The sequence below is a fragment of the Aedes albopictus genome, chromosome 1 (genome assembly GCF_035046485.1).
Source record: "Aedes albopictus strain Foshan chromosome 1, AalbF5, whole genome shotgun sequence".
Classification (NCBI taxonomy): Eukaryota; Metazoa; Arthropoda; class Insecta; order Diptera; family Culicidae; genus Aedes; species Aedes albopictus.
Window position 1 is genome coordinate 82,957,667 of NC_085136.1, and position 24,546 is coordinate 82,982,212.

At 38.8% G+C, this 24,546-nt stretch overlaps 1 protein-coding gene across 9 annotated transcripts in view; it reads right to left on the reverse strand.

The window, feature by feature from the left end:
• Positions 1–24,546, reverse strand: part of LOC115263576 (bromodomain-containing protein DDB_G0270170) — a 446,118-nt gene that overhangs the window by 389,879 nt on the left and 31,693 nt on the right. For 2 of the 9 annotated variants that reach the window (XM_062844916.1, XM_062844917.1), the window contains exon 2: positions 6,515–6,734. In XM_062844916.1, the coding sequence (XP_062700900.1) occupies positions 6,515–6,614 (100 nt within the window). In that variant the 5' untranslated portion in view covers positions 6,615–6,734. Of the gene's footprint in view, positions 1–6,514; positions 7,352–24,546 lie in introns of those variants that run through there. The other 7 variants (XM_062844911.1, XM_062844914.1, XM_062844919.1 and 4 more) reach the window with 6 other exon arrangements.

The following is a 24,546-nucleotide window of genomic DNA, read 5'->3' on the forward strand; positions in this document are numbered from 1 at the left end:
TTTAGGAGTTTACGAGAAGTTCAACTCGATGTTCCTAATGATAATTCCATGAAATTTTCGGGAAATCACGGGAAACTCCTGCAGTAGGTATCCGGTAGGTATCTATAGAAACTCCCGAAGGACTGCCAAAAAAAACCTTCATGAACTCCGAAGAAATTCTCTTGGAGGGATTCCCGAGAAATACTCAACTCCTTTAGGAATTCCTGAGGAATCTCAGAAAGAATTGCCGAGGAATTGCTGGGGGAATTCTCGAGAACTCCTGGAGGTATTCCCGAGAAACTATTTAAGAAGAGGGATTCCCGATGAACTCCTGCATGAATTTCAGAAGAACTGCTTGAGGAATTCTCGAGGGTCTCTCTCTTTTCGGCATAACGTCTTCACTGGGACAAAGCCTGCTTCTCAGCTTAGTGTTCTATGAGCACTTCTACAGTTTTTAACTGAGAGCTTCCTCTGCCAATGCCCATTTTGCATGTGTATATCGTGTGGCAGGCACGAATATACTCTATGCCCAAGGAAGTCAAGGAAATTTCCTTTACGAAAAGATCCTGGACCGACCGGGAACCGAACCCGTCACCCTCAGCATGGTCATGCTGAATACTCGTGCGTTTACCGCCTCGACTATATGGGTCTGCTGGAGATATTCCGAGAAACTCGAGGAGAAATTGCCGAGGATCTCCAGGAGGAATTCTCGTAGATTTCTTGGAGGGTTACCAAGGATCTTCTGGAAGATTTTCCGAGGATCTTCTGCAAAGGTTCCCTGAAGGCACTCCTAGAGGTATTCCCGAGGATTCCTTGTAGCAATTCTCGAGGATCTCCCGGAGGTATTCCCAAGGATTTCCTAAAGGGGTTCCCGAGATACTCCTAGAGGAATTCCTGAGGAACTGCTGGAGGAATTCCCGAAACCCTCCTGACCGACTTCTGGAAAAATTCCCGGAATGTTTTGGGGAGGTCTTGGAGAATGAATCGGAGGGCTTCTTTAGGAATTTTGGGAAACACCGGGAAAAACTCCAGGAAATCCTGAGAGAACCATGCATAATTGCTGGAGGACTTCTTGAGGAACTCCTGAGGAAATTTCATGGAAGTTCTGGAGGGAATTTTTGGATAATTTATGTAGCTGTTTCCAGTCAAATCATGGAGAAATTCCCAAATAAATTCTGGAGGAGTTGTACCACAAATGCTGCAGGAATTAATCGAAGCTTCTAAAAGAATTGCCGTGGTATTCGTGGGGAAGTCATGGAGTGATTCCCGGGAAATTCCTGGAGAAATTCGTGGAAGGGTCTGAAGACATTTTCTTGAAACGCCTAAAGGAATTCCCGGAAAATCCCGGAGAAAATCCCTGGGAACTCCAAGAACAACTCTCGGGGGCTTCTGTAGAAATTGCCTGGAATCTCCTAATGAAAACCCTGGGGTACTTCTAGTGAAATGCCTGAAAAAAAAATTATGAAAAACATGTTTGTTGGGTAATTATTGTGAAACTCTAGGAGGACTTTCCGGTGAACTGAGTGAATTCTCGGGACGCTCCTGGAGGAATCCCAGAAGATACTTCATGGGGAAGAAGAAAAAAAACTGGGGAAAGTCCAGAAGAAACTATTGAAGTGATTCCAGACTCCTGCAGGAATTGCTAAAGAAAGTCCTAGACGGATCTCACAAGCAACTCCTGGAGGATTTCCAAAATAAGCTCCGTGTGGAATCCAAACAGGAATGAAGATAATATCAAAATGATTAAGCATTTCCACCGAAATTTGCCTACAATCCCACTAACATTTGAATTAAACAATATATACCACATAGGGGGCCCATATAGCCGAGGCGGTAAACGCACGGGTATTCAGCATGACCATGCTGAGGGTGACGGGTTCGATTCCCGGTCGGTCCAGGATCTTTTCGTAAAGAAAATTTCCTTGACTTCCCTGGGCATAGAGTATCTTCGTGCCTGCCACACGATATACACATGCAAAATGGTCATTGGCAGAGGAAGCTCTCAGTTAAAAGCTGAGAAGCAGGCTTTGTCCCAGTGAGGACGTTACGCCAAGAAGAGGAGGATATACCACAATCTTACTAATGAAAAAAAAAAAATTAAATGTTTTTCCAAAGAATCCATAAAACTCTCTTGGAAATCATTGCAGGAATTTATTGGAATGTAATCAGATTTTATACGGAATGTTCACCAAAATTTCTTGCAAATCGTCAGAGTTTCTTGGAGATTAAATACCTCTAACATTCACTTGAGTTTTGTATCTACAATTCAGAATATCTCCGAAATCTCCTCACATTTTATTGAGGCATTTGATAAAAAAAATGCACATCGACATAAATAAACATTCTATGTAAGCGCGCAACGTTATTTTCAAGTTCGTCAACATAAGCATTAAGATACATCATGTCGGTGTAGAGTAAACGCCTTTCTTGATATAGGATATCATCACGCTTTATTACACTAGTTTACAGCATTTTTGAACTCGGTAAGCTGATGATCATTTTTGGTGTAGAATCATGCCCTGAGTTCGAAAACGTGAAGGAAAAAAAATACAGTAGAGCGGAATTTTTTTCGACTTTCCATACAAGGTTGATGATTTGAAATTTATTTTTGTTCTATTTTTAAGCAAAGTCGCTCACTTCAAACATCTCATTCTCCGTAATCAATGCTCCGATTGAGCTGATTTTTTTACTGTAACTCGCCTACATATGATATGTCAAATAAACGTTGAGAAAGAATTTTAAGATTTTTTTTTCTTATTGAAAAAAAAAAATACATTTCTTCGTATATTTTTGGAAATTTCGTTAAAATTTGAGGAAATCGTCCCAAAAACTCGCCCATATCTTGATTTTTATCAATCTGACGCAAAACCTGCATTCAGATGATCGAATGGTATTGTATTCAGTGTTGGTAAAAACTCAAATTCTCAAATCTCATGGTTGAGTTGATTCACGCGCGATTCTTGACTCGCCAAACTCACCGCCGAAAAAATCATGCATGAGTTGACTCGTGATTTTACTCATTCCTTAATTTCTTGGTAGTCTTATTATTTACAACGAAGTTTTTAGGATTGTATAACAGGACAAGATCGAACCTTGCATACAACAACAAAGATTGTCGTTTAAATTGATTTGGATTCGTTTTACAAGCAAATGAGATTTCGGCGCTTGACTCGTGAGAGCGAGATTTTGCATGAAAATCTCGCGCGTGAGAAAATGATTTAGAATCGCGCGCGAGTTTGCTCACGCACGAGCGGTTCATGAGTGAGCTTTGAGTGTGAGTTTACCAACACTGATTGTATTCAGCTTTCAATTTATGGAAAAAGATTTAAAATTGGTTGAACAAAACGCAAGATATTTGAATTTTATTAAATTCCATATTTTGAAAAAATTGTAAAACTCGATATTGAGCCAAAACTCAAAAACTGCTCTATTTAAATTTTTTTTGAAGCGCGGTTTCGAAATCAGCGCTAAATTGTACTTCAAAAATTTTGGTCGTTGGCAGAAGTTCACGACTTTCGTTTTATTTTGTAAACTAGTGTTATATCACATACATATAGCGCAGTGAGAACATAGCATCAATTTTGATTTTTAATACCGTGGATACACAGTTATGGATCACACACGGTTACGGATCAATTCGATGTTTACGGTCAAATGTCGCCTCACTGCACAGCATGGCATAACATAACATGGTCTTCATAGCATAAACACTATACTATGCCACTCCATGCCATGCTAAGCTGCAACATACGATCGTAAACATCGAGTTGATCCGTAACCGTGTGTGATCCATAACTGTGTATCCAAGGTGTAACTTTTATACCAAAGCCACAATATGGTGTGTGTGTGTGTGTAGACATGTGAAGACATTTTAGCGTGCCTTGTGAAGACATTTGAAAATTTCACCTGGTATCCCTGCCTGGAGGTCTCAGGAATGATTCAGGAGAATTCAGGAGCATTTCAGGCGGCTTTGGGGGTTTCACACGCTTCCGGGTGGTTTCTGGGTCACTTCATTTAACTGAAACGCTTTAAAATACCCGTAATCCTTTTGAAATATCCCTGAACACCATTTAACTCTCGAGATGTCTTCACAAAAACTCCCCCTGAGTCCTCCATAAGCTTATTGAAATGTGCTCAACATCCCCGTAATTCATTTAAAATGACCCTGTGACCCCTAGGGTTAAAGGGTATTCCTGAAACTCTCCTGAAACGATCCTGACCTGAAATGCTCAAAACTCTCCTGCAATCTCCATAATCGCATTAAAACGTCCTTGATATTACTATAATCAATTTGAAATGCCCCCGAAACCCCTTGGATCGCCTTCAGAAACCCTTTGAAACGTTCAGGTGCGCTATCAAATGCTTCGATACCTCTTGCAACGCCAGTAAAACTCTCATAAAAGCCCTGAAATGCCTTAGGAACGCCCGGAACGCTCGGGACAGCTTCTGAGAATCTCCTTTCTCCCTGAATCAGCCTTATTATTTCTTGAAACGTCTCTAAAACCTCCCGAGCGCTATTGAAACGCCCCTGAAATTCATGTTATCTCATTAGAACACCAACGAAACCTGACAGAATGCCACTAAAGGCTCTTCAAATCCCCTGAAACACCCCTGAAGCCCCTTGGAACCACCGTTTTCTGGGATCTCTGGAAACTTCCAGGAAACCCCCTAGTCTCATATCAAATGCCCAGGAGTCCTAAATTACTTAATGCACAAAATTCTTTCTTTTCATCCCCTTTTTGGTGGGCTTTATGACCGTGCGATTAGCGGCGGCAGCCGTCTAGGCGTATCGCAAGCGGAGTGTGGGTTCGATTCTCGCTCCAGTCGGTGGAAACTCTTCGTCAAACGAAAAATTTATCATTGGGCCACTGAGTGTTCTGTCAGTTGTCCGTTATCTAGTGTAAGTAATGTGTTCAATCTGTGCAGCCTCTGGCTGAAGACGGTGTGAATTGTCTTTTAATTTATGCACCCCCAGCCAATAGCTGGTTCCAGTTAAGATTATTAAATCGAAAGCTATTTTTTAGGAATCCCTAGACGAATTTGTAAAAATATCTCTGGAGGAGTTTCCAAACAAATTCTTAGAAAATTTTCTAAATCAATCCATGCTCGATTTTCTAAGAGAACTTTTTGTAAAATCATTAGTGAAATTTCTGAAGTGATGCTTGAAACAATTTATGAAGCTATCTTTTAAGAAAACTTTCAAATTTATCTTTGGATGACTTCCAGATTGGACCCATGAAGAAATTCCTATGGGAATATTTGAAGGAATATTTGAAGCAATTTCCGAAGCAATCATTAAAAGAACTTCTGAAGCATGGTTTGTGAGATTTTATGAGAAATTCCAGAAAGAATTCTTGAAAGAACCTTACTGAAAATTTCTGAAATCTAGAAACTTCCTCTAACCTACAAGCCAACTCCGCACATCACATTCCCCCAACGCTATGTAATTGGCGTAACCGCAGAAGAGTATAAATAAACCTTTTTCTCGCTCTAAATCTGCTGTCCCATCCCTCGCACGACCAGGGGTGGTCCTTCTCGGAATGTTGACATGATACCGCCACTCACCGGTTCCTTGATTTAACATTTAGCCACACCTCATACAAAAACGATTCCACATGCGGCGGCTTACAAATTCCGGAAACCATGCTTACCGACCATAACAATAGCTAGGTATTCATCGCATCGCATCGTGTCGTCGTTGTCGCTCGCCATCATCGTTTCCATCACACAGTCAGTCATCTGTTTACCACTCCACACGTGTTTTGTTAGGGCCCCAATTGTTCCCCAAGTACCACCTACCCAGCAGCAGGTTGTAGTTCTCGGAAGAGTGTTTCCATCCTCTTAAAGCACAACACACACACGGTTGTAAAGTTCCAAACAACTCATGGCGGCCAGGCCAGGTGATGCCACCGAAGAATGAAAGGGATAAGCCAAGGGCTTGGATTGTGCCATCTCCTCGGAGTGCTTTGTTCATGGGCTCAACAGCAGCGTGCGTTTGAGCGTGGTGTGGGAAATAAGCCAGGGACGACAATAGACGAGAATATCGAATGTCGTTTCTGGCTGGCTGCTGGGTTGTTTGTATTTGTTGCTTGCTAGTGTCTCTTGCCTCTACTGATGTGGTATTCAAGCTCAAATGGTGCGAGAGTATGTCGATCAAACGAAATAATTGGAAAGGCTTCAAAAGCTTTTATGTGAATACCGAAAACCTCCCTAACACACCCCGCCAGCCTATTGTTGTTCGAAGTAAACGAAGGGATCCATTTTTTGGATGGAAATGTTTCGACTATCATTCGAGGAAGCGGAGCGAATAAAGGGTTTATATTTTTGTCATGGGGGTTTATGGGAAAATTTTATCTCAGAGTAAGACCTAAAGTGGGGAACAGAGAGCTCATGTGAATACCGCTGACTATAAATCACAATGTGATGCATTCAGAACCAGAGTGGTACTTATCTATGATAAATTTCCAGGAGCGTAATGGGAAATTCGACCACAATGTAAAATCTAATTATACATGTTTCCAAACAAAAGCCTTACCTGCATTGCTGCTGGAACCGGATCCTCCCTTGACCGCGTAGTTGTTGTTGATGGAGTTGAAGAAATTGACCGCTCCAGTTCTTCTCAGAATCCAAAACATTTTGCCTCTGACCGCCCACACGATATGCGCCTGTGATATGTCAATCTAATCCGAAATTCAATCGGGAACGTTCACAGCTTGATATTAACTTCCACACTCCCAGCACGCGCTCGCCTGCTCCTAAATACTTGCTAAAGGTGAGTTGAACCAAACCACACCGAATAGTGAAAAGGGAACCGCAAAACTCCCACCTTATTTTCACACGAATTAATCAATCGGAAACCCTGTGGGAGGTACCTTTTCTCTCTGTATCTATGGGGGCAAATTACTTTTCTTTTCACCACTTGTAGTGCTGCTTGCCGAGGAGCAGCAGCAGCACGTACTAGCTGACTCGCTTTGTTCGCCCGATTTGCACACACCTGAGGTTCGTTGAACGCTATACCCAAACGGAGTTATTATGCAAATTTTACTTTTCTAGGATGGTGAACCGGTTCTAGAACGCTTCTTCTGCATTTTCTACATTAGCTGCATTAGTTGTTCCATCTGTAGGAAATTCATCAGCAAGTACAATTGAGAATCAGAATTTCCTAAGGAGTTGTCTGAGAAATTTCGAAATATATGGCCAAAAAATTCACAAAAGAAATTTCCGAAAGGATTCCATAATAATAAGCAGGAGCAAGTGTGGACTGAATTCCAAAAATATTTGTCCAAAAAAAGTCCTTAATTGCTATCAACTTGAATATAATTTCTTACACGCAGCAAAACCAAGCCTCTGGTTTCGTGTTCAATCGAATATTTTAATTGAATAAAAAAACTGAATAACAGCAAGGAGATTATGTAGTTTTTCGAATTACTTAACAATTCTTTTAGTAATTCTCCAATAACGCTATTTTTAGGATGTTCACGGTATTTTTGAGAGTTTCTTTGGTAATGCTTGTGGTAATCCATTCGACAATGTCTCTGGAAAATTCTCCGTAAATTTCTTTGCAAATATTTTCAGTGATTCCTTCTGATTTTTTCGAGATTTTTTTCGGATTTTATTTTTTCTTATTCATATATGAGAGGCCCAGATGCAAAAGGGGAGTAAGTGACCATTTGATCCGTTTCAAGCTATGCTAGCATATTCTTCGGGTTTCAAGCTTTTGGGAACTTTTTAAGATTTTTTTGAAAAAGTGGCAAAAAACTTTAAACGTCGTTTACTCGAATGTGAGTTTTTATCACATACACCTTTGTTTCTAACTCTCTTATATATATGCTATTTGGTATTACTTCAGCACTTTCTTAATGATTTCTTCACTTATTATTTGAGGAGTTCCTGCAACAGATTTTTTCGGAATACATTCGGCAATTCCAATGTAACAAGTTTTTTTTGCCTTTCTCGTACACCAAGTGTACTGGAAAGGCTATATGTTCACTCCAAAAATGACTTTTTGATAGGAGGCCCGGAGAGTCAAGTCACATATACCAATCAACTCAGCTCGACGAATCGAAGTGATGTCTGTGTGTGTGTATGTGTGTGTGTATGTATGTGTGTATGTGTACAAAAAACTCACATCACTTTTTGGCAGTAAACCTCAACCGATTTTAATGACCGACGTTTCATTCGACGCGGAATCTGGTCCCATTGTTTCCTATTGAAAATGGTTCGGATCAGTCCAGTGGTTACGGAGTTATGGCCATTTAGGTGTTCCGGACCGGTACCCCAGGAAGGGACCAGATATGAAAACGCTCCAAACCCATGCATGCGACACATCAAACTACGGCATTTTCGATAACTTGATGAATGGTAAGCAGGAAAATGGTCTCAGACCATATCTGAACCGGTAGTGTACCGGAACCGGTTCCGAACGTCCCGCTGGAAGTGGCCAAACATAAAAGCGAACTAAACCCATGCATGCGACATATCAAACCGCGGCTTTATCGATAATCTGATGAACAGTAAGCAGGAAAACATTCTCAGACCATATCGGAACCGGTAGTGTTCCGGAACCGGTTCCAAATGTCCCGCCGGAGGTGGCCAAGTATAAAAGTTATTCAAACCTATGCATGCGACATATCAAATAGTGGCTTTTTCGATATATTGATGAACAGTAAGCAGGAAAATATTTTCAGAATATATCTGAACCAGTAGTGATTTGGAACCGGTTCCGGGTGTCACGCCGGAAGTGGCCAAATATAAAAATAAACTAAAACCATGCATGCGACATATCAAGCCGCGTCTTTTTCGATAACCTAATGAACAGTAAGCAGGAAAACATTCTCAGACCATATCGGAACCGGTAGTATTCCGGAACCAGTTCCAAATGTCCCGCCGGAGGTGGCCAAGTATAAAAGTCACCCTAAACTATGCATGCGAAATATCAAATAGTGGCTTTCTGATATACTGATGAACAGTAAGCAGGAAAATATTTTCAGAATATATCTGAACCGGTAGTGATCCGGAACCGGTTACGGGTGTCCCGCTGGAAATGGCCAAACATAAAAGTGAACTGAACCCATGCATGCGACACATCAAATCGCGGATTTTTGGAATCTTGATTTGGCAAACAAGTTTCCGGCCATATTTGGGACAACCAGTAGTGTTCCGCAACCGATTACAGGTGCCCCACCGGAAGTGTTCAAATATAAAGGAGAACCAAACCCATAAATGCGACAAATTAAATGACTTTTAGGTAACCTGATGAACGGTTAACAAGAAAAAAAATCATAGACCATACTTTAGAAATCAATAGTGTGCCGAAACCGGTTCCAGGTGCCCCGCCTGAAGTGTGGTCAAATGTAGAACAGAACTCAACCCATGCACGCAGCACAATAACTAACGGTTTCTTCGGTAACGCGAAGAACGGTCAGCAAGAAAATAGCCTCAGGACACACGAAAGACTGCCGGTAGTGTTCCGGAACCAGTTTCGAGTGTCTTGCCGGAACTGGCAAAATGCACAAATGAACCACACCCATGCATGAGGTACATCAATACGCGACTTTTTAGGAAAACTGATTAACAATTTGCATGAAACTAGTCTAATACCACATCAGGGACAATCGGTAAGTAGTAAAATGTGAAGGAAAGCAACCAATTTGAACTTCAGGAAATAACAGCTGCACGAGGAGCAGCTGCGGGTGTGAGTAACAGCACAATATCGGATCATTCGTGTTTCCAGAGTATTACACTGTGACATTTGATCATTTTTTAATTCAACAAATGTCGAATGAGCGAGGTACAAATATAAAAGTGTCGTATTGTAGAGTGAAGGTTACGCCACAGACAAACAGACGTAACACTTGCGAAATTTCCATCGAACACGCATTTAACGATCACTTTAAATTTTCATTGTTGTGGTTTTCACAACCAGAGGCGCGCGCATCGTTTTTCTATGCGTTTGACGTTTCACACTAGAGCCTTCTGTTGACGATATAGCACAACACAGTGATTCGTGCAACTTTTCCACCAGGTGATGATAGTGTGGACTAGGCGATGGATTTCCATGAAAATCGTTCAAGGTGTTACGTCTGTTTGTCTGTGATTACGCGGTGTTTGACAGTACATCAAATAGCAGCTTTTTTGTTAACACGATGATCGATTCGTAAGAACATAGCCTCAGACCATATTTTAGACAACCGGTAGTGTCTCAAAACCAGTTCTGGGTGTCTCATTGGAAGTGGTTAAATGTAAAAATGATCTATACTCAGATAATTTAAATCGTGTTTTTAGGTAACCATATAAACGTTAGCAATAATATAATCTGAGACTATATTTAGGAGACCCGGTAGTGCTCCGGAACCTGTTCCGGTACCGCATCGATAGTAACCAAATATACCATGCGATACACCACATTTCGGATTTTTTAATAACCTGAGGAATGGTTAACTAGAAAATAGGCTCATACCACATTAGAGACTACCGGTAGGATTGCACAACCAGCGTTTAGTGCTTCGCCAGAACTACGAAAGTGAATAAAATCAATGCAAGTGATAAAAATGTGTAAGCGAACAAAATTTTGACAAATTAAAACCACATAGAAACAGACGTCTCACTGTACTAACTACCTATCGTTCTTGTTTTCAACTGTCATTAAAATATAGCCTAAAATGTGCAAAAAAAAAACTTTGTGATCTGTGATTGAGTAAAAAGTTATATCTCAGCTTGTTGGTATGGTCTTGATATTGATCAGTCTCCAGTACGAGTGAAGGTGCTCAAGCAGTCGACTGAGAAGTTTGATATTATTCAGCTCTGCTTATACATTGAACATAACATCGGAGTTTTCAATTCAATGATGGCTTTGATAAAATGCTTGCTTTTCTTAAAAAAAATATCAGGATTCAGGAACACTTTGATTTACGTCGACGGAAAGATCATGAGAACATATTCGACGAGAAAGGCACTATCACCACTAGGTGGATTAATTTGGGTTTTTTATATTTCAAATCCTTGGAAAATTCTTTGGGAATTTCTCCAGCAATTTTTTTAGATACTTCTTCGATTATTACTTTGGGAACTTCTTCAGCAATTTCTTTGACAAATTTCTTACAGAATTTTGTTGAACAAAAGCTTTGGCAAATCTCTCATAATTATTTCGGACATCGGAAAATTTTCAAGCATTTTTTTAATTCCTTCCGAAACTTCGTCGGCATTTCGGTATATTTTTTGACAATTTTGTAAAAAAAAATGTTTTTGTGACTCACTCAAAGTGCAAATTTTCGGTAATACCAATCCGTGTGGTCAATTATGAATTTCAAATAACTCAACGTACATATGTACAGATGGGTAAATTATTGGTTAAATTGGGAAAAAATCCACATCTCACCTAAGCTGTGGATTTTTTCCCAATTTAACCAATAATTTACCCATCTGTACATACAGGGGATACTCAAAACAACTGGGACAGGTAAAATTTTCACTTTTCAAAAAATATTCAACTAGCTGTAACTTTTCGAAAAGCGCATAAAATTTTCTCAATTTTTTACTGTAAGTTCATCAATCAGGTGTGTATTAGCGGTCCAATTTTGAAAAAGATCGGGTTATTCTTGATGAAGTTAGGAAGATTCTAGAAAAAGGTATCATTATCCTATAGCCAACATTGAGCTGTTATATCTCCGGATCCAATGAACCGAATGCAATGAAATTTTGATCACTATTGACTTATATAATGAGCTATTTAAAACTTTTGACTAAACTAAAAATTCTTCACACGAAAGAAAATTATAACGATTTGATTATTTTTCTAATATAACACCAATTTATCCAAAACTTCATCATCGTTTCAAAATTCGAGATAGTAATTATAGTTCATTTAAATTTCCTCTCATTGACTTGAATATATTTATGTTTCGAAGAAAAGCAACCAAATGGCCGGCATCAAATTGAAAAATAATGGGATGAATATGAAAAATAGATAAATTTACTAAAAAACATAGAATAAATGAAATTACTATAACTTTTTTCTTATTAGGGGGATTAGGGGCATAATGGACACCCTAAGCAAATGCGTATGTTAGGCCTGTATAACAGACAAATACTTAACATATTATCAGTTGACTTACAACTTTAACTTGTTTTCTACGTATTTCAATCATTTAAAGCTGGTAGAATGTCATTATTGTGAAGAAATAATGAATTGAAAACCGTGTGTTTTTTGGGGCTGGCAGGAAAGGTACGGGGTGAAATGGACATCCATCGGGGCATAATGGACACCCCTGCATATTTTAAGCTGTATCTTTGAGAATATCGATCAGTTAAGTAACTTGCCAACGGAGATCAATACCACAGATATAATACTCCATCTTGGACGAGTTTACATAACTTCAAAGTTAATTAAATAAATTTTAGGCTAAAATAATCAGATTGATTATTTTCAAACTCTCTAAAACGCCTAACAGTATGCAACACGCGTACATCCATTTATAATTGCTAGTGTTCATTTTGCCCCGAATAGACTACAACACTAACATTGCTATTTTCAGTAAGTTCTGATCAAAAAATAATACTTTGTCCATTGCTTAATCTACGTATATATGTAGATAAGCTAACAATTCACTTGTTTTTGTAGTGGACACACTCAATCACTCGTAATACCTTATTTGCTGCTGCTTCGAAATTATAAGAAATCCACCATATGAAAATCATACTTCAATTTCAATGATATTTTGGTTATTTTGAAGGAATATAAATGGTACTTTTGAAAAATAGAACAATGACTAGTTCCTTTACACTTATGCATTGAAAGTTTTACATAAAAGTCAACGGTTTCGGCAAAAACAGGGGTGTCCATTTCGCCCCGGGTGTCCATTATGCCCCTAATCCCCCTAATAATTTTAAATTAAGTCGAATGTTTTTCCAAGTTCATTATATGAGTCATAAATGATCAAAATTTCATTGCATTCGGTTCATTGGATCCGGAGATATAACAGCTCAAATTTGGCTATATGATAATTATACCATTTTCTAGAATCTTCCTAACTTCGTGAAGAATAGCCCGATCTTTTCCAAAATTGGACCACTGATACAAAAATAATTGATGAACTTAGGGGTAGGCGGGGCATTATGGACACCCGGGGCAGAATGGACACCCTCAATATTTTGAAATATGCGAACTTTTTTGAACTTTTAATGAATGGAGAATATAGTCCATTTGTCTAAAACGTAGTTTCAGGAAAGAAACATTCGAAATTAAAATTATACTTGATTTTACACGAAAAAGTAGCGTCCTCCGTTTTTTGTGCATGGAAATTATAATTTTCACACCATCTAAAATAAGATTTAGTGATTAATTTATTGCAGGTCGATTAAAACCTGATATTTCTAGAACACATGCAAGTAGTTTTGCTGTATCTACATGCTGAACATGTTTATATTTTCTTCTTTATTGTATCAAAAATCAAGTTTGGAAATATCTTCTGCTACCGGGGCAAAATGAACACTCACCTTTTTGAAAGAAGCGGCAAGGGAAAAATATAAGCTAAATCACAAATTAACCAAATTCTTCGATTTCGGTAGATATCCGGTTAAATGTTCACTATAGTAGACATAGGGTGAAACAAATTGGTCAAAAAACGACAGCAGTGGAAAATAGTTGTTCTAGGCACAGCTGTACATGCCGACAAAAACGAAGCTTTATCCAAAACAGCCTGAATTTAAATTAACTGAACAAAAATGAACTACTTCGGCGTAATATTCAACCAAAATAGTTGTTTTGTAATGAAATGACTTTATAGGTGTAAATAATGTACGAAATTCGTAAAAGTCTCATGGTGTCCATATTGCCCCGTATGCTTGAAGACGGTCATGAAAAACTAACATTTTTCGTAACATTTTTTGAAGTGGATATATCATATTTCTTCGTGAGCATTCTTATGCAATAGATGCTAAATAGACTTTAAAAGTATACATGTATCAAAAAACTAAACTTTTTTGACATCTTGCCAGGCAAAGTTGGCAAAAACCTTAGGGTGTCCATAATGCCCCGCCTACCCCTACAGTAAAAAAATGAGAAAATTTTATGCGCTTTTCGAAAAGTTACAGCTAGTTGAATATTTTTCGAAAAGTGAAAATTTTTACCTGTCCCAGTTATTTTGAGTATCCCCTGTATGTACGTTGAGTTATTTGAAATTCATGTTTTTGTGATTTATTACGGAAATTCTTCTAGGAACGCCTTTGGCAACGCTTTTGTAAACTTCTGAGGTAACTTTGATGAAAATTTATACTACAGTGGGGACCCAATTTTGTCAGCCCCCGATTTTGTCTACCCCCGATTTTGTCTACTTCCGATTTTGTCAGCTTTTTGACCCAATTTTGTCAGCCTTTTTTGAAGTAAAAAAAATAATTTTTATTTCATTCACAATTTCAATTTTTTTAATCATTATGAATGCAGTTGATGTCTTTAGGTGTCATAGAAAAATAACGCAATGAACAAAACTCGCGTAACTTTTGAAAACGGCTAAACTTGTTTTGCAAACTAACACATTGAGGCAATTTTAGCACCCAACCCTCGCCAATGTTTTAAACTAATATTGTTTTTCAATGCTAAGATTCTTCTTGGTGTAACGTTCCAACTGGGACACAGCTTTCTCCTCAGCTTAGTATTTTATGAGAACTACAATTTTTAACTAAAATCGCCCACAGCCAATGTTTATTTTGTATTTGTACATATATCGTGTGGTAGTCGTGAAGAATGTCGATTATGAAATGGATTCTGAGCTAACCGGGAATCACCCTCAGCATGGTTTTGCTGATTGCACGTGCGCTTACCACATCGGCTATATGGGCCATAAGACTATTCTTCTGAATTTCCTCTGGAACAGAACAAACAATAAACGCTGCCTGTTGTTGTGATTACAAGTCAATTCATTTACTTCTTTCCGGTATCTCTGGGATTCTTCTAGGTTTACTTGTTTGGATTGATCCAGATAGACTAACAACTAACAACAACAAAGGGCGCAACAACCATTTCGAATTTTTGCTTCTCCCTTACTTCTGTGCACATGGTCCATTTTTCATGTAATCTCTGACCAGTAATAGATAGAGCAGACTCCCCTCTATCTGATAACGAGGTAAATTTGCATAAATAAATTGAAATACGCCTAGACTGGGTGGAAGAAGTTGAGACATGCAATGGTTGTTTCGCTCTTTTCTACATGTTGGGCTAGATTTATGATGAGATTTTTATTGTAGATTTCCTGCTATATTTGCTTCAAAAATTGCTGTCAGAATTGTATTGATTGGAAACCCTTAGGGATTCGAGATGGGATTCCCCCAAAAAATCTTGCTGCGATTCTTTCAAGAACTTTTGCGTGGTTTCTTGTAAGAACTTTTGCTGGTATTTCTCCAAGAATTCCGGCGAAAGCTTTTAAAGGAATTCTTCCGGGAATTTTATAATGTTTCATTAAGGTGTGTCTCTTTAAGATTTTTTCAGACATTCCTCCTGTGATTTCTCCAGAATCTTTTCTTGAGACTTGTTCTGGAACTCCTGCTAGGATTCCTCCAAAAGTTTTGCTGATATTCTTACAGCATTTTTTTTTCAAAAATGTTCTACATGAACTCCTACAGCTATGTATCCAGAGGTCTCTCCAAGGATTTCTCCAATAATTCCTCCTACAATTGCTACGTGGATTTATCTAGGAATTTTCTTAGCGATTCTTTCAAGACATCCTGCTGGCATTTCTCCATAAATATCTGTTTGGATAGTCCAGGAACTTCTGCTGGAGTTCCTCCAAGAAATTTTCTGGAAATTTCGATGGAAACCTTTTCATATATTTCCCTAAGAATTGTTCATGCATTCTTCCTATGATACCCCCAGATTGACCAACTCCTGTTGAGATTCTTTCAGGAATTCTTGCTGGTATTCCTGTAGGACTTTATCCAGTAATGTCTACAGGAACTCCTCTAGTAATGTATGTATTCAGAGTCTGTAGATACTTCTGAAATTATTCTTATATGAATTACTGCGTGCATTAGACCATGAATAAATCTACGGAAGGCACAAATTTTTCAAATGGAAGAGAACGTGCCCCTGCAGTCAACATACTGATGAATAAATCTAGTGATTTTCCTAGGGATTTTTTTCAAGAATCCCTCTTAGGATTCCTTCAGGGATCCTTCTAGGAATTGTAAAATGTACCTCTATTAATGCCTTCAGTTATAACTCATACAAGAATTTCTCTAGAGATTTCACTATGATTCCACTGTTGGATTTCCCAATTGGACATCCTCTATGAATTTCCCAGGGGTCCCGCTTGAGATTTTTCCAGGGTTACCTCTTGGTATTACTTGATGAAAATCCCTTGGTATTGCTTCTGAAATTTCTTTAGAAAATTTTGTTGGAAATTGTTCTGGAATTCATGCTAGACTTTAACAATTGATTTCTGCTATGATTTCTCCGTAAACTGCTCCAGATGTTTCCCAGTACTTTTTTTTCAGGAATTCCTCCATGGATTTTTCAAGAAGATTTTTTCAAAGATTGCAATAGGGATTCTTTCAACAATTTTTCAGAAAATGCTAAAGAAATGCCTCTAGAGATTTCTACGGAGATTGCAGTAAGGATTCTTTCAGAGATTACTTAAGGGATTTAACCGGGGCTCCTGTACAGGTTTTTGCAGAAACTACTTACGGGATCTCTTTGGGAATGTCTTGGGGGTTACGTTTCGTATATCCTCGGGTAGTTTCTCTAAAAAATTCCCCGAACATTTCTTAAAAGATTTCTCCAGAGATGCTTTAGAGATTAGGCTCTGGAAATTAAAGTGGAAAAGCAGTGGAAACGTAGCCAATTCTGACAGTACGAGTGTCTATACTTGTCAATCAGATGTTGGTTCATTTTAATTTGTTGACAGCTAAAGTTAGATGTTATGATTTAAACTGCGCTAACCAGTGTCAACTGTCTTCTGTAGACCACAATTGTCATAAGCTAGGAGAAGGCTGTGTTCCAGTAGGGATGTTATGACAAGAAGAAAAAAAATAAAAGATTTAATAGTTCTGCTGTAAAAACACTGAATGTTAACTTTGCCAATACTATTTTTTATGTGCCCTTAACACCCTTTTGATTTTTTTACCACAAAGGTTCGTTCAAATATTACGCAACGCAAAATTTGGCAATTCTAGACCCTATCCGCTATCCCTCCACTGCGTAACTATTTTTGAAAGAGAAATTTGAAAATTGTGTATGAACCGTAACACAGCGCTGAACGGCAGCCTATTTATTGCACCCATAAATAAATAGAAACGCTCCATAGAAATTCAAAAAGCGCTCCATAAAGAATGAACATATGTTCCATGAAAATGTGCAATGTTACCCTTAAATTATTGGAAACGTTCCATACTTTATAAAAAATGTACCGGTAAAACATAAAATTTTCTCATTAAAAGTGAAATTTTCCACCAATAAATAAAACTGAAATGCTCCATAATAAAATAGAAATGCTCCATAGAAAAATGCAAATGCTCCATAAAAAAATAAAACTGTACCCATATAAAATTGAATATTGCTCCATAAAAAAATTAAATTGCACCATAAAAAATTGAAATTGCACCATAGAAAATAAAAGAATTCTTCATAAGTATTATCAAACTGCACCATAGAAAACATGAATTGCTCCATGAAAAATTGAAAATGTTCCATAGATAGCATATTCTCATAATTTAATTCGACAGGGCTGAATTGCTTTACATTGCACTGCTCTAGTGGTGCAAATGTTTAAAGTTGTGGAGAATTTTCATTTGTTTATGGAGCAAATTGTATTTTATGTGGTGCAGTTTGATAATACTTATGGAGCATTTGTCTATTTTCTATGGTGCAATTTCAATTTTTTTTGGTGCAATTTATTTTTTTCTATGGAGCAATATTCAATTTTCTGTGGGTACAATTTTATTTTTTATGGAGCACTTGCATTTTTCTTTGGAGCATTTGTATTTTATTGTGGAGCATTTCAGTATTATTTATTGGTGCAAAATTTCACTTTTAATGAGAAAATTTTATGTTTTACCGGACCATTTTTATAAAGTATGGAACGTTTGCAATTATTTATGGGTAACATTGCACATTTTCATGGAACATATGTTCATTCTTTATGGAGCGCTTTTTGATTTTCTATAAAGCATTTGCAATTTGTTATGGTTGCAATGACCTTTTGCCGCGCTGAACTCCCCCCCCCCTCATTGGCGTTACGTAATATTTGAACGGACCCAAAGCAAATCCGCCACATCTATCTCCGTCTCTGACGTGCTCAGAACAATTTTTCATGAATAAAAAAATGATTTAAAAAAATGTCCCGATTTTGCCAGGTACCCGATTTTGTCAGCCCAAAATGCTACCAGGGGCTGACAAAATCGGGTCCTTACTGTATAATTCCTTCGGGAATTTCCCAGCAAGTTTTTAAAAACTTATACGGGTTTTTCTTTGAGAATCCTCTTAAAAGTTCTTTTGCAATTGATTCGAGAATTCCATTTTCAAATTACGTCGCCTATTTGTTTAGAAATGTCAACTCCGTCGTTAATTTTAAATTTCTGGATTCTCAAAAAAAGTTGGAAAATTTTCAAAGGAATGGCAAAAGAAATGCACAAACAACTGAAAGAATCCCCAAAGAATATATTGAAAAAAAAAGCTATATCAATTCCTGAAAAAAATGTTTGAGAAATTTTCCAATTAATGACCTGAGAAATTTCCAGAGGATTTGCCGAAAAAAAAAATCAGAGGGGTGTGTGCAAGACACAACCGCATGACGTAAACTACGTAAAGCAGTTTATTGTGAATACTAAACGACTTTTGTTTGCTGTTTTGTCAAACAAATCATACGATTTGTCAAGACCAACATCCGTTCCAACTTCCTTACGGGGATTAATTATGATGGCCCTGAAAAGGGCCGTTTTGTTTGGGTGAGGGTTGCTTGCTCAACACTCTAATACCGACAAAATCGGTCGATGGTGGTATTGGCACGAACCGTAGCTTCTGCTCTCCACGCGAATATTCCGGGTAAACGTGAGGTCCACGCACGACCCATCGAGGTTTGTGGCTTTGGCTGGATCCGAAGCCAGTTTAAGTTTGTAGAACTTCTCTAAGAAGTCCGCAAACTCTATGTTCTCCTCCTTGGTCAGGTCATGGTTGAAATTTCCAACCACGATCATCGGCATGGTCTCCGTCTGGTAGTGAAAGAAGTTCCTCGTCATGAAGTACTTCTTTTGTTTGGAAGTGGTACCAGGCGATATATAGATGCATACCAGGAGTGCCCGACGCTGCATTATGGTGATTTCTGCAGCACAGATATCACCATAATCGTCTGACAGTCCCAGCTCTATATCGTGGTGGTGCACTTTCCGGATCGTGTGCGGTACAGCCATCGTTGTTGCGGAGTTCTTCTGCAGTATCGAGACGCCGGCAGCTAAAACTTTGTCACGCTTGGCGGCTGCAATGGAGGTAAATCCTTCAATCTCCACATGGTCGGCCCATGTTTCGGAGAAAGCCAGGATATCTGCCATCTTCAAAACCGGATCGCATGCGTGACCGGAAAGGCTTTGCGTGTTTAGGCTCATTAACCTACAAGTATACTTGCAGCGTTCGATGGCTTCAACAACTTCAAAGACCTCTTGGACGCACGATTCTTCTTCCCACGCGGTGGACATGGCTACGATTCTCGTTCCAAAAAGCTGATTTTCAGTTTGCATTTTCATCAAAGGTATAAATTTGATGTCTGTGATAGGGAAGCCGCTCATATCAAAAGGAGTAAAATTGACTCATAAACCTTCTATTTTATAGCAGGATATTTTAAAACTCCTCCTTTAAAATAGTTGAAAATATTGTTTCTAATAATCATCCGGTGCCAAGAGTCAAGTGGTCATTCAAATATTCTGTAACAATAGAAATAACAATGTTTCAACCCCTCCCTTCACCGTAAAACAGCATTTAGACATACCAATTTGAAAATTTATATGAACCGTGATACTGTGGAGGACTCTATTTATTTCTTCTTCTTCTTCCTTTGGCGTAATATACAACTTGTCTGTACGAAATTCTAAGCGAGGAAGAGGAATGAGGACCTGAGTTGACTAAAATTTGATCTTTATGATTTATAATTGAATTCTTTGTGTTCAAGATGATTCCCGTCATGAAAACCATTGAAACTTTTGAGAGCGTACAACGCATAGGCTGTATTATAATATTATGTGTTAGTATCCCTACATCATTATGTAGATTGTAAACGATCCCTTATTTTCCCCGTACTTTAGACAAAGTATGGAAGAGGAAATTGTGATATGAAAAATAAGAAATATTATTCGAACTAACTCTTCCGTGGATAAATTGGTGGCCCTGAGAAGGGCCGATTGGTACGAAGTGTGAAGCAGTACGATTCGATGAATGCCACATAGCATTCTGTTTAATGCGGTGGGCGTGGTGGTCTGCGTTTGTTGTCTACGATGGTTGTTGGGGTGCAAGAACAAGGCAGAGCTAAACCGGAGGAAAGCAAAGCCCTCAACCGGCAGAGATACCCTGACTGCGGGAAAATAAATGGTTTGAAACCACCGACAGAGGTTCTGAAACAGATTAGGAAGGAGAAGAAGTGTTAGAAATGTAATTGAATGTATCGAATAAATATGCTTACCAAAGATTAAGACCTTGAACCGCAGTTTGCGAATCATCCTCGCCCAATACGCTCAGATGCGAGCAGCATGAGGGGCAGCACTGTTCGAACAGGTGGATCAAGCACAACGACGGGTTGAAGGACTGAGGCAGATGTTTTCGGTGTTTAGCATCCGAGAATGTTTGGGTACGGATGATAGATGCGCTCCAGAAACGGAACGGCGCGTTGTCTGTGGTGGTTCTTGAGGTGCAAGAACAAGGCAGAGCTGAACCGGAGGAAAGCAAAGCCCTCAACCGGCAGAGATACCCTGACTGCGGGAAAATAAATGGTTTGAAACCACCGACAGAGGTTCTGAAACAGATTAGGAAGGAGAAGAAGTGTTAGAAATGTGATTGAATGTATCGAATAAATATGCTTACCAAAGATTAAGACCTTGAACCGCAGTTTACGAATCATCCTCGCCCAATACACTCCGATGCGAGCAGCATGAGGGGCAGCACTGTTCGAACAGGTGTATCGAGCACAACGATGGGTTGAAGGACTGAGGCAGATGTTTTCGGTGTTTAGCATCCGAGAATGCTTGGGTGCGGATGATAGATGCGCTCCAGAAACGGAACGGCACGTTGTCTGTGGTGGTTCTTGAGGTGCAAGAACAAGGCAGAGCTAAACCGGAGGAAAGCAGAGCCCTCAACCGGCAGAGATACCCTGACTGCGGGAAAATAAATGGTTTGAAACCACCGACAGAGCACGCATACCAGGAACCTACATATTATCGAACTTGCATGAACCTAAAATCTTTTTCCATAGGGTTTCAGCTTCTGGTCTTACCTTTCAGAAAAGCCTTTGTTCAAAATATTCTATCGGTAAAAATTGAAATAAATCAAGTTTGAAGATTTTCTATCAATTGAGGTATATTCAGACAGAGCATAATTTTGTTGATCATTCCGAACTGCAAACAACAAGGCATCGTGCGTGACCTGTCACATACCCGATGGTCTCTTCTTAGTTTTATAAACATTATATTCACTTGTCATTTCTCCGGCATCTTTGTTATATGATCAACCCAAGGGGGTCTGCCGTGGTTAATTAGCTCATTTTTTATTTTGTGGGCTTCGTGGTCATGCGGTTAGTGGAGTTAAACGTTTAGGTGTATATGTAGTAAGTAATGGAGTAAGACTCTGAAGAAACTTTTCGTGAAACGAAAAATTCCTAACTAACTTCTGTGTGTTGTCTGTTATATGGTGGTTATTCAGTCTATTCAGCATCTGGCAGAAGACGGTGTGAAATGCCAAAAAAGAGTTTAGGTTTATGCAAGTTTGATTATGCTTAGGTTCCTGGTATGCGTTTCTTTACGTTTCGGTCATGTTTCTTGTCATCTTCAAAGGAAAAATCTTTATTCGTTCTGTGTCTGTTGAACTAACCAAATGATTTGTTGAAAGAGTTTGTTGACTCCTTACCCGAAAAATTCAACATTCAGTGCATACAATGAGTCGAACACTCAAACTTCCAGTTATACGATACGTTTATCAAAGCCTCCTCCAGAATCCCAATGTTTAGTACTTGGCGATTTACAATCTCGGATTTCGGCTTAGACAGTCTTTGGTTTTAGCGTTGATTGTTTCTTATCTTCGCCAATGTTTCGGTCCTCGGATCGGACCTTCTTTAGGGCTCGATAATAATCAACTGATCAATTTATAAAAGCTTTTTAATAAAAATGGCCACAGCATGTTGAAACCCCATATTGGGAATTCATATTGCGTGTGACACCTTGATTCTATTTCGCACCATGATCATATATTACACCATCATTCATCATTGTAGTGACCTAAAACCACCACCCCCCACACGATCCCTGCAAACGCTAGTGCAAGGACTTCCTCCGCCAAAAATGTGTAGATGAAGCACTTTCGTTCGGCGTTCCACTAGTACGAGTACGTCTGATGCAGCCCGCACCAGCTCTCAGATACATGAGCTTAGCATATCGCCTGCAAGATCTCCAAGTACTCAGTAGCAAAAAAAAAAAACCGAGCCGAATTTTCCTCCCAAAATCCATCAAGTTCAATCTTTTGTAGCTTTGGCAATTATCAATATTTTTGACTGAAAATTGAACCACTTCATCATCAGTTTATATTGACAATCTATGGTCAAAATTTCAAATTAATAAAAATTTCATTCTTTGAAATGTGATAAGTTATGTGAACAAAAAATTACTATTGAAGAAATCCGTATTTTTGAGAAAAATTGACGTCATACAATATTGATTGTTTATTAAAAACTTAGAACTGAACATGGAATGGAACGAATTGACGTCGGCTTTTCTGCTGCACTGGTGCTTCATTATGGTCAATACGGAGTGAAAACTGTGGGCATCCAAATAAGTACTTCAACTTTGATGATGATTGTGGCCCAAATCACTGGATTACAATTATTCAAGTTTCGACCACATCATTTTCTATATTTTCTGACGTTGCAATGAAATTTTCATAAAGCAACTTCAATTTTTCACTAAAATACGGGTTTTTGAAAATAATATGTTCAAATATGACTTTTTGAACGATCGATTGCTCCTTATCAATTGCATCCAAGTAAAAGGATGATAAGGATGACGTCATAAGTTGACATCCAAAATTGAAGTTTTCATTGTTAAATAGCATGCATCGTCTTCTGGTATACTGTGTGCCTCACCAAACACACATTGCTGCCCTCATTGATGCTTCTTAGTTATTTTCCACCCAATTGATAGCAGGACGATGGCATATCTTAAGCTAATCACGTAAATAAAGTCTGATGGAAAAAGCTGCGATATTGCGGTAGGGATAAAGAAGATGCCTGATGTAGAAATCGCACCGGCGAATGTTCATGTTACTTAAAACACTAAACAAATATGGCAATTCACACCGTCTTCAGCCAGACGCTGAACAGACTAAATGTTACTATCATCATATAATCGACAACACACAGAAGCTAGTTAGGAATTCTTCGTTTCACGAAAAGTTTTTTTTCCGAGTCTTACTCCATTACTTACTACATATACACCTAAACGTTTACCACCACGAACCGCATGACCACGAAGCCCAAAAAATAGAAAAAAAATGAATCAATTAACCACGGCAGACCCCCTAGGGCTGATCATATAACACAGATGCCGGAGAAATGACAAGTGAATATAATGTTTATAAAACTAAGAAGAGACCATCGGGTATGTGACAGGTCACGCACGATGCCTTGTTGTTTGCAGTTCGGAATGATCAACAAAATTATGCTCTGAATATACCTCATTTGATAGAAAATCTTCAAACTTGATTTATTTCAATTTTTACCGATAGAATATTTTGAACAAAGGCTTCTCTGAAAGGTAAGACCTTAAGCTGAAACCCTATGGAAAAAGATTTTAGGTTCATGCAAGTTCGATAATATGTAGGTTCCTGGTATGCGTGCAGAGGTTCTGAAACAGATTAGGAAGGAGAAGAAGTGTTAGAAATGTAATTGAATGTATCGAATAAATATGCTTACCAAAGATTAAGACCTTGAACCGCAGTTTGCGAATCATCCTCGCCCAATACGCTCAGATGGGAGCAACATGAGGGGCAGCAATGTTCGAACAGGTGGATCAAGTACAACGATGGGTTGAAGGACTGTGGCAGATGTTTTCGGTGTTTAGCATCCGAGAATGCTTGGGTGCGGATGATAGATGCGCTCCAGAAACGGAACGGCACGTTGTCTGTGGTGGTTCTTGAGGTGCAAGAACAAGGCAGAGCTGAACCGGAGGAAAGCAGAGCCCTCAACCGGCAGAGATACCCTGACTGCGGGAAAATAAATGGTTTGAAACCACCGACAGAGGTTCTGAAACAGATTAGGAAGGAGAAGAAGTGTTAGAAATGTAATTGAATGTATCGAATAAATATGCTTACCAAAGATTAAGACCTTGAACCGC